The 15,719-nt window shown below is 37.0% G+C and overlaps 1 protein-coding gene across 11 annotated transcripts in view; it reads right to left on the bottom strand.

The window, feature by feature from the left end:
- Window positions 1-15,719, bottom strand: part of LOC126278054 (far upstream element-binding protein 1) — a 62,336-nt gene that overhangs the window by 31,366 nt on the left and 15,251 nt on the right. For 4 of the 11 annotated variants that reach the window (XM_049977863.1, XM_049977861.1, XM_049977862.1 and 1 more), the window contains exons 5-11: window positions 14,675-14,780; window positions 14,223-14,393; window positions 13,905-13,952; window positions 13,657-13,770; window positions 12,668-12,877; window positions 10,903-11,119; window positions 3,823-3,980 (exon numbers count right to left, since the gene is read on the bottom strand). In XM_049977863.1, the coding sequence (XP_049833820.1) occupies window positions 3,823-3,980; window positions 10,903-11,119; window positions 12,668-12,877; window positions 13,657-13,770; window positions 13,905-13,952; window positions 14,223-14,393; window positions 14,675-14,780 (1,024 nt within the window). The remainder of the gene's footprint in view (window positions 1-3,822; window positions 3,981-10,902; window positions 11,120-12,667; window positions 12,878-13,656; window positions 13,771-13,904; window positions 13,953-14,222; window positions 14,394-14,674; window positions 14,781-15,719) is intronic. The other 7 variants (XM_049977867.1, XM_049977865.1, XM_049977869.1 and 4 more) reach the window with 2 other exon arrangements.

Here is a 15,719-nt window from a genome sequence, read left to right as displayed (position 1 = left end):
ATTACCTACAATCTAAATGATCAATAAAAGCCTATTGTTAATCTAATACTAAATAACTAGCAAAATATCTGCATAACTTAAAGACATCTACAATATAAACACAAGCAGAATATTTATTTTAATAACTACCTGCATTTTAGTTTTGGGCAGGCTTTCTGAACAGAAAGGACAAAAACAAAATAAAAAGGCTGCACAACTCTTGTTATGTGATGATTTGTACGATATAATGATGGTGATCATATGCAAGGTTAATGGGTAAACTTCCTGTACGCTCCTCGAGCTTTACCTTTCCTTGCATAGAATTAACTGTCAGGTCTTGAATTTCAGGAATGAAAAATGAAGCACTTTTTCAGTAAAAAAAGATGTTTACCATCTGCTGTGGCCAAATAGTGATATTCTCAATCTTGTGAAAACATGTTATGAAGTTTTTCTGTTTTTATACTGCACAGTAAGGCCATAACTATAATAGTCTATATATGTTACAGAGTTTTTCCTTTAATATTGAATCAGCTCTGAAAAACTAATTGCTACTGAAGACATAATTCAAATGTTTGAGCATTCTCCTCATTGTATCACATAAAGACTGCAGTGTGACCGCTGGAGGTCCAATGGCAGGACAGAGAATCGTTAAACACAAAGAGATGCCGAAGTACCTAAACAAATTAACTCATACGAGAGGTTTAGTTCTTCGGATACTTTAAACTATGGAAGTATGGAGAAACTATCAAACAGAATCGAAGCCACAACAAGAACTCCCAACTTTTAGACTATCCATCTGTTCCTTGCAAAATGATCTAACAAGGGAAGGGTCAAACTCAACACGTCAAAATGTCCCCTGGAAAAATACAGCAAAAGAAAAGCAGTCAAAATTTTACAACTGTTAAGAAGCACTGCATTAAAAGAGTTCAAAAATGCCAAATGCGAAGACCACCAGGTGGATGGAGAAATGTACAACACTACCATGGCTGTAGCACACTGTGCGTGAGCAACACAGCAGACACACACAGCCTCTGTCAACAGCACATTGATGAACAGATAACATGACAATCTTAATTTCTAACGTTAATTTAAGTTTTTGTTCATTGTGCCCAAACATCTGTTAGTGAAATTATTTGCCAGAGTTTATATCTCATTTAATGTTGATAATCATTACCATTTGCTTTCTGTGGCAGATTAGTGATTGAAAAAAAAATCAGTATTTCACTGAGGGGTTTTTCCCCATATATTCCTGCTAATAACATCTACCCTTGTGCAGTTTCTGGAGTTTCATTGTACTTTTGGAATCCAAATAAGATTCTCAATCTTGCAAAGCTTAATACCAAGAACATGGTATCCAGTAAACATCACCTACTTCTGCTGATTAACCGTATAAATTATTTGCTAGTTAATTCCTTGGACATTCATTTGAATGATGACATTTCACCTGACTGGAGAAATAGGAAATAATTCTGATGATTCATGAATTGTCGTTCAATCAAAGGTAGTTGTGACAATTTGAGCCTGGAAAGAGAACACCCTGCTAGCCTAAACAAAACATTTATTGCAGTAACTTTCAGTGACAAAAAACTGAGCTTTTTGTTGAACAAATATGGGAGAAAATGCTTTGGATTAAGCTGTGTGTTAGTGTGGTTCTGTTCTGTAAAAATGTGAATGGGAATTGCGTAAATTCAAGGAATTTGTAACATGAAATCATGTCAAAATGAAAAAGGTAAAAAAAGAAAAAACGAATTTGAAAGATTTGGAATTGTTCATGAGAGAAAATGCATCATTACTGATGGATATCTAGGAGACTGGCCCCACCAAATTCCAAGAGATGAGAATTTCTTATTTCTAGGCTGCTCTAGCCTTGAACAGGTTTAGGCAATCATACAGAACAATACGTAATAAAATTACAAGTATACTTCAAGTAAACATGTAAAGGATACACTGTAATATGCAATATTATGCACAAAGAAATTCATATGAAGACAAAGCTTGCCGTTATTTCCGCAGCTTCTGTGCGTAATGTTGATAAGTTAGTTTTCCTGGCAGAACTGCATGCAAATTGTGATTTGTCTTTGGGGCAAAAAAAAGTCACTTGTGCAATCAATGAATGCTGTGATGTACATGGTAATGTCAGTGGCATATATGTGTGGATTACTGTTCCTCTACCTTTGTATTTGTCTTCAGCAACTTCAAGCTAAATTAGCACCAAAATAAAAAACTGCAAAAATCGTGAAAAGAACTTTTTAAAAAATCAGGAAAAATAGGAAAGGATTTTTAACATTTCATTCTTAATGTCTTCCCATCTGTTACAGAAAATAATTCATTGTTTTTGTTGAACTCTTGGCCTGGCCATAATGCTGCCTCTTGTTTTCGTGGACAGTGAGAAGGCTGTTGACATATTCCATCCAGAATAACTACAGTAATTCCATCCAAACAACTACTGTAATTCAGTTCCCATTTTTTTTTCAATCAGTGTAGTAATTACTGTGAGGTGCTTCAATGCATTAATTTTTTGTCAGTTGTGACTGGTGTAAGAAATACGTTTACTGCATTCAACGTACACTGCATTTTTGTGATAACGATGGAGAATGAACAAGGATCCATTTCAGTTTGCAAAATGTGCAATTTTCACCAGTTATAAGAACTGTGTTACAAGAATTTTAATAAAATCACATACGCATAAGAAATCTCACTTAAACAGATTGAAGTCCCAATTGGTGCAAGTCTCTGAAGTGACAAACACTGGCACAATTTTGTTTCCTCTGCCAGTCTTCTTTGTAAGAATTACATCTACAACAGTTAAGCTGTCTATAAGAACTACAAGCTATTCAAAAAGGTAATTTGAAATTTTTTGTGGTTTATGTGCATAAAATTCCCGTGTGTGCACTACACTCAACAAATATTGCTTCATTGTTACCAATCTGCACACTAGGCAGGAAGGGCTGCATGCACAATTTCAATGACCACCTTTTTGGCCAATAGCTTACTTGTTTGACAGTCTTTTTGTCGTGCCTGTCTGTGACTTAGCATCTCCACTATATGGTGAGTAGTATTCCATCCTGTTCACAATATTGTCGTTCTATTATGCCTTTTCCATTGTTTGATTCAGAATAATTAGTGTGGTAAGTATCTCACCACCCACATTGGTGAAACACCCTTGCAGTCATAAGTATTACCTAAAGAAAGCTTTTTAAGTTATAGTCAATTTCATTGTTCTGCCATGCTGCTGGTGCAGAACATCTCATTCTGAAAATTATGATTTTCTTCTTTGCCAGGCACTTGATGCAGCACCAATCACTGTTTTGATTAATGTTTTTAACATTAAAAGAAAGCCACATTTCTTTCACAATAGATTGTGGCACAATAACAAATTAATTCTTGCATTTTCTCCAAAATAGCTATCATTAAGAACTTCATCCCTGTGTGTCAAAAGCGCATCACACTTCAAATACGTACTCCAGCACCTTCTCAAAGTTTCCATTAATTGATGCTCATTTTTTCACAAGGGTAATTGTCAAAGTAAATGCATAGTGAAGTTAGTCTCATTTGGTAACAGTTGATAATGCACACATCAACCAAGCACTATTTCTATTAATGTGTTCATAAATCTTAAAGGCACACTAGTTTTTTCTTTATCTGAACAAAACACACAATTCAATTTGTACCATGTGTACAAAACTAATAACTATTCCACACTTTAAGCGGGCAAGCAACTTACTTTACTTCAGTGTCTAGCAACACAAAAGATCAAATTTCCTTAGCCAACACTAAGTGCCTGGATAATAATTAAGTATCTTATTTTTATACAAAACTAGATGTTATGAAAGTAGATCTTACCATTCCAATCTTTTCACTAATGATTCTCTTCGCCTGTTCTATTTGGTCTGGCGTCCCACGTATCACAAACACTTTTTCAGCAGGATTAGGGGGCGGTCGCCTGTCCAACTCACAATGTGCCCCTGACTGCTGGTTGATTTGTTTGATTGTCTCACCACCTGAAAAATTCAGCTATCTGAACAAATCTTAACTTCTGACATACAGAGTTCAGTAAATTGATAACTAAATCCAGTGAAGATAAAGGAACTAAATAGGCCTACTTCCAAACAAGTTTATAGACAAAAGCAGCATTTAAATGCACTTGCATTATAACCTAATATTCAAAAACAAGCATTTATTTCTGGCAATAAAGTTATGTTATATAGTTCCAACTCATTATTACTAAAAGATTCAAAGAAGCTAACAAAATATTATAAAGGCTTTCAGATTTAAATGAACTAATTCTGGAAACAACTATTGATCCTGCAATCATTTTAACTATTTGAGACATATTTCTGATGTCCTCTTGTAAAGAATTTGGTGACGTGTATTGTCGAGAAATGAACAATGGAAGAACACACTAAAATTATGCTTGTATATGTCTAAATACAATTCCTCACTGGAACCAACACTACTAATCTCATTCCTACACACAATCAGTTGAAAGTCTCCAATTTTCCATGGAGCTCAGTCCTGTCTATTACAGATGTTCAGGTCAATGAGACAAGATGTTACCTTCCCAATACTGACTGCGACTACAATAACTATCATATCAGTGGTTCATCCCTTGTAGTTACAAAAGTAACTATCCTGTCAGTAGGAGTTTCAAATATAGTCAATTTAACTTACAGTTTTCACTTTGGTTAATATACAATTATGCAAACAAGAGTTCAATCCAGCTGGAGCACTGGATGGTACTATATTGTCAGACAGTTTTACACTAAATTTGACGACTGCAGCTACCACACACCACTAATAATTAAACGATGCATATTACATAGTTCAGAACACCAAGTTAAAATTATTAAAAGTTACGACAAAACTTAGAAGTGTGTTTTTGTACACTATATTTAATTAAACCTTTCCTCTTTATTTTTGTTTTCAATTCCTGCTCAAAAAGAAAGGGGGTTTGAGATGAAAGTACATCAACTATTTTACTGTGCAGTATTCAAGCCATGAACAATTGCATGTAATACAAAAATTGGAGTTCAAGGTATGCTGGAGGATTGAGCAACAATTCTGAAAAACCTGTACATGCAGCAGAATTCTCACACTAGTTTCTTATACCCAGTTTTTGCTTCATACAAACTACAACATTAATTAGCAACTTTCATTGCATTTTGCACCAATCAAATCTGCTGCGCGCGCCAGCGAGACATGAATAGTCACAACTGCTCAGGATTAACAACTTAATACATGTTAGCAACACCAAAGTTTTTACCCACTAAGTATGAAGAATTGTAAGCTCAGTGTCCAGCAATATATGTCCATGACAAACTCAATCAAATAAGGCAAATCCTGGATTGTAATTAAATAATCAATAATACAGTCAAATGACTGTTCATTAAAAAAATGTCGAACTACAGTACATCACAGTTCAGTGCATCTAACTTGCCTTCTCTCCAGTTCCAAAAGAAGATTATTGTTTAACATCTTGTCAATGACAAGGTTCTTAGAAACAAAACAATGTGGAAGGAAGTTTAGCTAGTCATTTTTCAAACCAATCCTTCATTTTTCAAACCAATCCTCCCAGAATCCGTTTTAAGTTATTTAGGAAACCATGGTCCTCCGATCAGGATGGTCCGACAGTAATCTGAATTCATCGCCCCCGGGTACATGTTGCTGCCTTGGAATGCAGTGAGGGAGGGGGAATACATCGGTCTGCGAGCAGGTGGGGTGTGGCACACAATGAGGGTGACGTGGAAGCATGAACTGGAAGGAGCTGACAGAACAGAGGAAGGGGAAACTGTTGGGTACAGCTTGTGGGAACAGTGAATTAATGTAGACTGAGGCCAGGAGGGTTATGAGTGAAGGATGTGTTGCAAGGATGACCCACCTGTGTAATTCAGAAAAGCTGGTGATGAAAGGGAGGATTAAAAGGTCTAGTGTTAAGCAGACATTGAACTCCAACATGTTGTGACAATGGATGGTCAACTTTGCTCTTTACCAGTCTGGCAGTGGCCATTCACTCTGGCTGACAGTTTATTGTCATACCAACATAGAAAGCTATACAGTGATTGTGGCAGAGTTGGTATGACATGGCTCATTTCATAGGTGGCCCCGCCTAATGAAATAGGATACTCCTGTGACAGAATGGAATAGGAAGTGATGGGTGAATGTGAGGTTTTGTACCTGGTCTTCCCCTGGTATAAGACCCCAGTGGCAAGAGGTTGGGACTGACACAGAAGATGGACCACAATGTGCAGATCAGGTATGCGACAGAATGTGGGGTGGGAAGTATCTTTGACAGTATGTACATTGCCAGGCATGATGAAGGATTTATTCTGAAAGCTAGCAAGTTTTCTCTCTCTAATGTGTGGCCTACAACTGAATTATTCTGCTATTTAGGGAATGTCCTTTTTACTGGTACACCTTTTAGAGAAAACTCAGGTAAAGTACACAGCAAACAGAAAAGCAATTAAAAAAAGGAAAAACTATGCAACATCTAGGAGCATGGTTATTTGCTACTTTTTGGGAACTGTTAAGTTACTGCAAAACAGAATATTAAATCAAATATAAACATCAAATCACTGAATATCCCTCTCCAATGGTATCAGCATTTACTCATGTTCCAATTTGATAGTACATCATTAGGAGATATGTGCTCAGCAACTCGTTCCCTAACCAACATCTTACATCTAATGCAGAGGATGAAGTTGTAATTTGTTACTACTCGAGACACACTAATCAATGGCAAAGAGCTTAGTTACATTGATGTAAGGTCAATGGATGAGACTCAGTGCACCCATCAAACTCTGATGAGAGGCCAATGAACTTCTCTACATACCATTCTTGTACAAATACGCACCACACTTTTTTCCTGAATTTTGGTTTGAAAAATCATGATGCAGCCTACAATCAAGATTTTCTGCACTCAGGTCATAATTGTCACTTTCAAAATTAAATGTACACGTATCTTGTAGGTTGAAAAACCTAAAACAGTAGCTGCCCTTATAAAGAAGTGACTGTTTCGCAAAACTGTCAGCTTGTTTGCACCACTTTGTCACTTAAAAGCCATGGGACAGCACCTAATGCAAGATGATGATTCGATATAAATCAAATGGTCTTTGTGTGTGCCAACAGCTGTTTCACTGCAGCCAACAGCCAACCATAGGTGCCAGATGACAGTGTGTTCAATATGTGCTTGTAAACAGAAGCAGACACACAACAAAATTCCATAACACACAAATGTTAGATACATTTGAATTTTTTGTGGTTTATATCTGATACGTGTTCAACAATTCTACTCTTTCCTACAAAATATGTAGCAGTTACTGTGTAAGTCAAATATAACAAAGGTATTTGGAAGTCTTTTCCTATTTCTAAAGATGTGAATCTTCTACTTCAAGTACTTAATTTTATCAAATTGCAAACATTGTCAGTTGTGGCATTTCTGTCTTATTTCCACTTACATCTGGAGATGTCATACACTTTCACATTTTTAGCAGTTGCAAATACGTATTTCAACTGCCCACAAGAAGCATGAAGCATTTCCACACATTGTCACTACACAAACTAAGAATTGTAGTAATCAAATCTAATTTACAAAGATTGGAGTCAAAGCTCACATAACCTTGAATAGATTACCAGTAACAAACTTTATTGTTTTTGCCAAAAATATAGAACTACAAGCACGTTAAATCAGAAGACATTGATACATTACATAGTGCATCCAATTTACTGGAGTATAGTGCATCTAGTTTACTTGAGTATCAGCTTTACCCAAATTAAGCACAATCATTTATCAGCATCAAGAGCACCTGAATCTTCACCCTCACTAAATGATCCAGAATGCTGCTCAGAGTCAATCATACATAAGGACATCCACAGCCCCAACAAGATTAGAAATTTTTAAAACTGAACACAAAGTTCTTCCAATATTGATTACCAAGCAGCCAAAATCCAATGGCACACTTCAACAAGCACGTTGCAAAAGGGCTAAGTCAGTTTCCTTCTTTCAGATTCAGTTTTACTCAATCACCAGTGTGCCCATGAAATTCTCCAACATAAGCACAGATTTTGAGCAAAGAAGAGCCCCTGGCCACTTATTCCAAACAGCTGAAATTCTGCCTAAGACCAGTTCCTTTGCCATCCATCTATCACAAGCTCTTACTGTGATAGCAGGTGGGAAGCTTTCTCCCTTGGGGAGGGTGTTCCAATTAAAACCATATGCAGTGGCAATTTTCATCCATCAGCCATAATGGTTCAAATGTCTCCGAGCACTATTGGACTTAACATCTGTGGTCATCAGTCCCCTAGAACTTAGAACTACTTAAACCTAACTAACCTAAGGACATCACACACACCCATGCCCGAGGCAGGATTCGATCGGACTGAGCGCCTAGAACCGCGAGACCACCGCGGCCGGCCATCAGTCATAATGTATAATGTCACTGTACTATTGCTTTTCAGCAATGTTCGTATCTGCACACTATGTTTGCCTACTTTATGTACCAAAGTGCTAGTTGGCACATCAAAATAGACCAGCATTTGGTCTACATTACACTAGATCGCGTGTTAATTTTAATTTTATTCCCTATGTGGGAAAGTAAATTTTAATTTTCACATCTTATTCTGATTATGTACCACTGAAAAAAATAATAAAGCAGTGGAATAAATGGAAATGTTCTGGGAAGCCTGAACACTGATGCATTTAGAATACAAAGGAAAGAAACAGCAAGAATAATAAAAAGAATGCTAAAAGATCTTTTGAGCAATTACAACTTCTTGACATACAAAACAATTTTATAAAAAATAATTTCGAGAATTTCTATCAGATGTTTAAAAGTCATCTAAAGGGCTACCAAGCTCCAAGCATTTGCTTCACAGATGAAAATGGTAAAGTAGGTCTACGCAACAGCCAGAATTGTGAAATACTAAGAAAGTACTTTGAAAAATTATTGAACTGTGAAGAACCAAACTCTGAACTAGAATTTTCAGATCCCCATGAAAATACAGAAGCAGATCCACCACCTACAGCTGAAGAAATTAAAAAAACAGTAAGTACCCTGAAAAACAAGCAAGCCCGTGGAGAACACTCAATTACAGCTGAACTTATTAAATGGTCAACCAAAACTTATAGCTAACCTTCAGCTCATGTTTGAAGAAATATGGGAACCTGGAAAGATACCGGCAGACTGGAAAGAGGCTCTCTTCCATCTCTTGCACAAGAAATGTGATAAGCAAAATGTAAATAACTACTTTGTTGCCAGTGGGTTATAAAATATTTTCAACAATACTACTGAACAAGGTAGAAACACCACTTGATAGCCAATTGGGAAAGTATCAGAGAGGATTTAGAAAGGGCAAATCTTGCTCAGAACAAATGTTCAACCTTAAGTCCATAATTCGCCAAAGACTTACAAACTCCAAAGATATAGTTGTAACATCTATAGATTTTAAAAAGCCATTTGACTCAGTTGATAGGGAAACACTAGATGAAGTGATCAGAGAATTTGGCATCAAATCTAAATTATGAAACCTTATTTGTGAAACTCACAGACACCAAATCAAAAGTAAAGTTACAGGGTGAAATATCGAAGGCATTGAACATCATAACAGGTGTAAGACAAGATGTAGGCCTGTCTCCACTCCTCTCTAACTCCGTACTAGAGAAAATAATAGAGCACGGATACAAAAACTAAAAGAAGCTATCACCAATCAAACTGGGAACCAAAAACAAAGGTATTGAAACTAACTGTTTAGCATTTGCAGATGATTTTGCCATTCTTTCTGAAAATCTAACAAATGCTGGAATACAAATCAATCTCTTAGAAGAAACAGCCAACAAAGCAGGTTTAAGAATATCTGAAGAAAAAAAATTATGACAAATATAAAAGATGCTCCAGAATCCATAGCAACAGATAATGGCCAGATAAAGAGGGTAAACAAATTTCAATATTTGGGAAAAATTATCCAAGAAAATGGCTTAGAAAAATTCACTATAGAAGAAAGAGTACATAGCATGGAGAAAGCTTATGGAGTAACTAGGAATGTCTACAACAGGTGTGTCTGAAAATTTGAAGATACAGCACTACAACATAGTAGTAAAACCAGAATATCTTTATGCAAGGGAATGTGTAATTTGTAGTTCAGTACTAAACAATTTAAGTCCCAGGAAGAAAAATCGTTTGAAAAATATTTGGATCAACAAAAACAGCGATTCTCTTCCCAAAGTTACCTAATCTGCATGTGAAAATCATTCCTCTTGCAATAAAAGGAGAAACTGACCTGAGAAAATAATCATCTTTGTAACAAGACGACTTGCCAGTCTCTCCAGCAGGTGAAATTTTAAGTAGACATACATGCAACCACAAAGAACAGTTTTAACTCACATAGTTACGTAAGTAACGAGGAGGGACAGGATAGGCTAAAGGACATGCATATCACTCAGACTTAGGGGTGTGAGACAGCAATATAAATGACTAAGGGACAGGTCAGTGGCAGCACTGGTCCAGCTTCAATCTGGAGATGATATGGCTCACCGACAATTTTTGTCTATGTGTGCACACATATTTTGCGCACGTGAGATGGCTGTACTTTGAATCCACCTTCTTAAACCAATTACTGGCAAGTCATTTTGCCTCCAGATAAGCATTTCCTTTGATACTGAAATACGTATCATTGTTCATAAGTGCAAATGTAACTATTACTTACTAGACGACAACCAAAAAGTTGAATGTCAAGTTCACTGCACACTGTTTTACAGTTTCATTTCCCACATCCTGTTGCTTCCATTCCTTATGCTTAACAAGTTAGCAGTTATTTCTTGTATGACTTGCAAACACAGTCTAGTATTTCAAATTACACCAGTACCCTAAAAAAACTAAAATTTAGGACAAACCAATTTATTATATGTATTAAAAGAAATACTTCACTCACCTCTACCTATCACAATACCACACTTTGCAGCAGGTATACTGAATGTAGCCTCTTGTTTATCCATTTGTCCTTGCTGCATCCCACCAGGTCTTCGATCCCAGCCACCACCACTGTTGAAATCACCCCCCCCTCGCATGCCCATTCTGTCATAAGGTGGTCCGCCCCCACCACCTGGACCACCTCGGCCCCGCCCGCGACCCATCTCATTGTCACGACGCTGTAATCACACATATTTTGTCAATATGATGCTAAAAGTGGATTTGTAAACTCAAAAGAAAAGCTATGGCTCCTGTTGTGGCAGATATACATACCTAAATTAGCATAACCACAGGCATTACGCCAACATTTTAACTGAACTCTTCACAGACATTTGGATTATCTTATTGAATTTTGCACTTTAAAAACGATATAGCACATGCTATTTTAACAGTAAGAAATTGCTCTCTAAGATGAGTATACCGACACTGTCATTGCCAAAATAGGCACACCCACACACAGATTATATATATATATAAAGCTTCCACGTCTGTTCTTACATTAATGCAGACTAATTAGCACCGCACATTATTCCCTACGTTGATGAGAAACTTCTTACATTACCACTTATTTATAGCAATAAACTAACTTTATTATACTAAGAACCGTTTATTAAAAATTAAAACACACAGAAGAAATAAACTGTTTGTGAGCATTGAATGTTATTCGCATCCTACAAGGATATTATCCAACTATGCCCTGCCAAGGATTAGATCAACAGCACCTCAAATCTATACCACCCTTTTGTATTTGAAATAAGGCTGCCAAAACAAGCTCCACAACCACAGCTCACAAGTACTGCAATGCAAAGGAACTACCAACTAGAAAAGCATGAAGGAACCAGTAAAGACATGACTGAGGAAGGATATTGGCTGTTTTCGGTATTAAAAGGGCAATTTTAGTTTGTATCAATCTCTCCAAATCTTTACCTGCATCAAGACAGCTAAGTGTTATATTCTGAATGAACCGTCAATTCATTTTTAATGTTAAACCTCTATGTCATACATATTCAAGAACTGCAATCTGAAGGGAAAACCACCAAAACCTAATTTTTATCAGATCCAGCTGCATTGCTACTAATCCAAGGACAGACATCGCATTAGCTACTTTTCATGGACTTTCCCCACTAAGGTAAATAGAGAAGACAGAACGGAAGCAATAACTAAGAACAGAGAGAGAGAGACAGAGAGAGACAGAGAGAGAGAGAGAGAGAGAGAGAGAGAGAGAGAGAAACCTCAGTTGTCTGAAGCTGTGCTTTTCATTTTCATCACATGCGCAAGTTCAAAAATTTGTTCCATCAACAAAAACTACTGCGTTACGTAGGAATTTTCCTCTGCCCAATATTAATAGCCCATTAAGAATTTCATGAATTAGCACAATGTTCTACATAAATTACTGTAATGCACTAACTGTATTTCATGTAACAAAAGTCCTATGTTACAAAGCTGAAATGTACTTTATCATTTCTCTAAAGAACTAGACACATGTAGCAGCAATTTAGAGCCCTATATGTTGAAACTGTAGATGGATATCTTATGTATTAATTTAGGTTAAGACAATAAGTAAATCCCAAGAAAATGGGGAAGAGAGCAACATGCAGAGCCAAATATGAATATATGTCCCTAAAGGGTGGCATAGGTGCAGTGGTAGCATAGTGGTAAGCCACAGTACTAATATGCAAATCAGCCTATATTGACAGACACGACAGGAGCGGAAGGAAACTTCTCACCATGACACTCTCAATGAGATCCTCTATCCTTCTACGAGCTTGTTCCACCTGGTGAGGTTTGCCTGTTAATAGGCACTTTCTCTCTCCAGGGTTTTCGTCACGGCCCTGATGCTGAAACTGCACACGAGCCCCCGTTTCATTCTGGATCTTCTTGATCATATCTCCCCCCTTCCCAATAACAACACCTACTGCTGCCTTTGGCACTGCAACCTGAAAATAGACATCAACAAACCTTCAATACAGAACTACTTGAATGCTTTAAATTCACTAATCAAAAGAGTTAGTTCAATCCAACCATGCAGATTTCATTATAAATTCCCAAGTATCCAAGTACATGCAGCAGGTGATTTAATGATTCAGGACTATTTATTCTTCGAAATTAAAGAATATTTGTGTCTGGAAACAACGCAAAAATCACTACCAAGCTGCTCAGTCCTCAAGAAGCATTTCATCAGTTGGTTTGGATAGTCAAAGTAAACAAAACATCCCAGTCTGATGTAATTCAAGTTACAATAATGTACTGATGCAATGTGTTGCACATGCTGGGGAACTTCAATAACTTAAGTTTTGCACACCATTTAAATGTTACAAAATTTAGCACAGACACGAATACCGACGCTTGGGGATAGCATATTGAATTGTGCTTAAACCAACTGATGCATGCTTCCAAGAGACTGTCTTAATGACTGTCCTTTAAATATCTCCTGAATCTTATCACCCAAAATTACAATACAATTTTAAAGAATAATGGAAAATTAAGAATTAGGAGGCCTCTTCACATTCAAAACCATGTCCAGCAACAAGCACCACTTGTAACCATGTGAACATTATTAAAATGAGGTCTCCAAATAAATGCAGAACAAGGAACAAATTTAGGTCTCCTATGATGCTGGTAACACCAATTTGGAAAGAGGCACATATCCACAGGTTGTGAAAAGGCCTTCTAAGTAAGGACACTAAGGGTTCGACAAAGTGAAGGCAAAACTAACCTCAGCTGTGTCTCCGCCTGCTTCACCACCCCCACCAGCTCCACCATATTCATCGTAGTTGTGGTTGCCCCCCTGACCCCCACGCTGCCCTCCGCCCCCGCGGCTGAATGCCTGCTGACATGTCAATCACTTGCAAGTCACTCAGTGCTTCACAAACAATTTATTTCTTACGACATTTCTCAGTGATTCCAGTAGAAAAACTACTGATATATCAAACACTGTCCGAATCTGCAACTTGACATGCTTACCTGCATCTCTTTCTCAGCAATCAAGTCATACACCAACTGCTTCGCATACTGAAATGAAACCAATTCATGTAACACCGAGTCTTCAAAATTCAGCTGTATTGTGAATCTTATTTTTTAAAGAATTCTAATCATGATTTGAAGTAATAAAATCCAGCAGTGATTAAATTCAAGCACTCCATGCTCTGCAGTATGGAACATCATTCTGATAGTTCTTATACATAAAAATAAAAGCAACAATTTGAAGATAATAATACACATCTCACAGCAGTGAACATCACACCAACTATTTTTAAACAAGTCAACTCTTGCAATGCTCACCTCCACCTTCTGAGGATCTCCACTGATTCGCAGTGGTTTTTCCTGCTCCTGAGCAGGGCCATCTTGGATGACCACCATCTTAGCACCAGATTTTTCTTGTAGCTGCTTGATTGTTTCACCGCCTTTCCCAATAATCAGTCCTACTTTTGGACCAGGTACCATGATCTCCACCTGTACAACATGATAGTCTTCCCCAGTTTCTACTACCCTACCCTCTCTCACTCTCTCAAAATATTTCTACAAGCTTGTTTCTTCAATGAAAATTTAAATTTTGCTCACAATTAATAGATTAAGTTTACTTTATATGAATGGTGAAAGTAAGTTTGGCATAAAATTAAAGAGACCTCAAAAATGTTCCTCTTGTTTCAGCAAAGTGCAGAAAGTATGAAATTATAAATCTATGTTTCCTGGTTACAAGTGGTGTTTTGTTTTAAATTTAATTTATCACTTACATGTGCATGGTTTGATGAGCCCATGTTCATATCACCCATACCAGAACCAGTTCCTTCAGTTCTACTGCGTTGTTGGACAATATTCATGATCAGCTCCTTTGCACGACTATGTGAAAGAAAAAAGGAAATTACTAGGACACAACAAGTGGGGAACTTAAAATGGATATTTTTAATGTTAATTCTAATTACGACTGGAAGAATACAGCATAGTTAAGCACGACTGACAAACATTTTGCAAATGACATTACAGCACATCCTGCAATAGCGAACAATTTAAGTGCCATTTAAGCTGCAATGAATTTAAGAAATATTTCTGACACCAAGTAAAATGCCCTCCAACTGCCTTCACGATATTTTTAAATAATGGGAGCCAACTTAGACGAATAAGTAGCAAAACAAAATCCAGTTCTGAAGTGCTAGAGTGTTGGGCTGTTCATTAACAAAAATATTAGGTCAAATTACTAAATCAACAGCAATTGTTAATTCATCGTCAATTTCTTGGCCCAGTTGCGAGTTCAGCAATAAATCAATGTCTCTAGTTACGACTTTTTCTTTCTTTACTGCACACTTGCTGAACAACACTGTGTTCACAGACAACATGCTAGCCACAAAAAATACCATTCACAGGCAGCAATTAGGACTGTTTCACTGTTGAAGTAAGTTGTCATTTAAATCTGGTATGTAGAGCAGTAATTCGATTGTAAATGATTGAAAACACTGACATGTCCATAAAAGTTATGCTAATAACTTTGAAACTGATGCACTGAATGTAACTTCACTTAACAATAAAGGCCATGCCTAGTGATTGAACTGTGAATGCAGCCTCCTTTACACACTATAATATTTTTTGCAAACTGATCTATATCACCCATTTCATTGTTAAAATGGCACAGTTTCCCTAGCAATTTAGAAATATGTACTGCCACTAATACAAATGCTTACTTCACTGGATTTGCACTGCATGATTCTTACGTCAGCCCTACACATCATACTTCGGGCTTCAGATGCTGTCACATGAAACCAGCAACGGGGAGGTAGACAATTG

Source organism: Schistocerca gregaria, chromosome 6 (genome assembly GCF_023897955.1).
Source record: "Schistocerca gregaria isolate iqSchGreg1 chromosome 6, iqSchGreg1.2, whole genome shotgun sequence".
NCBI classification, from domain to species: domain Eukaryota; kingdom Metazoa; phylum Arthropoda; class Insecta; order Orthoptera; family Acrididae; genus Schistocerca; species Schistocerca gregaria.
The sequence above is the reverse complement of the archived record's forward strand: the minus strand, read 5'-3'. Positions and strand labels throughout refer to the sequence as shown.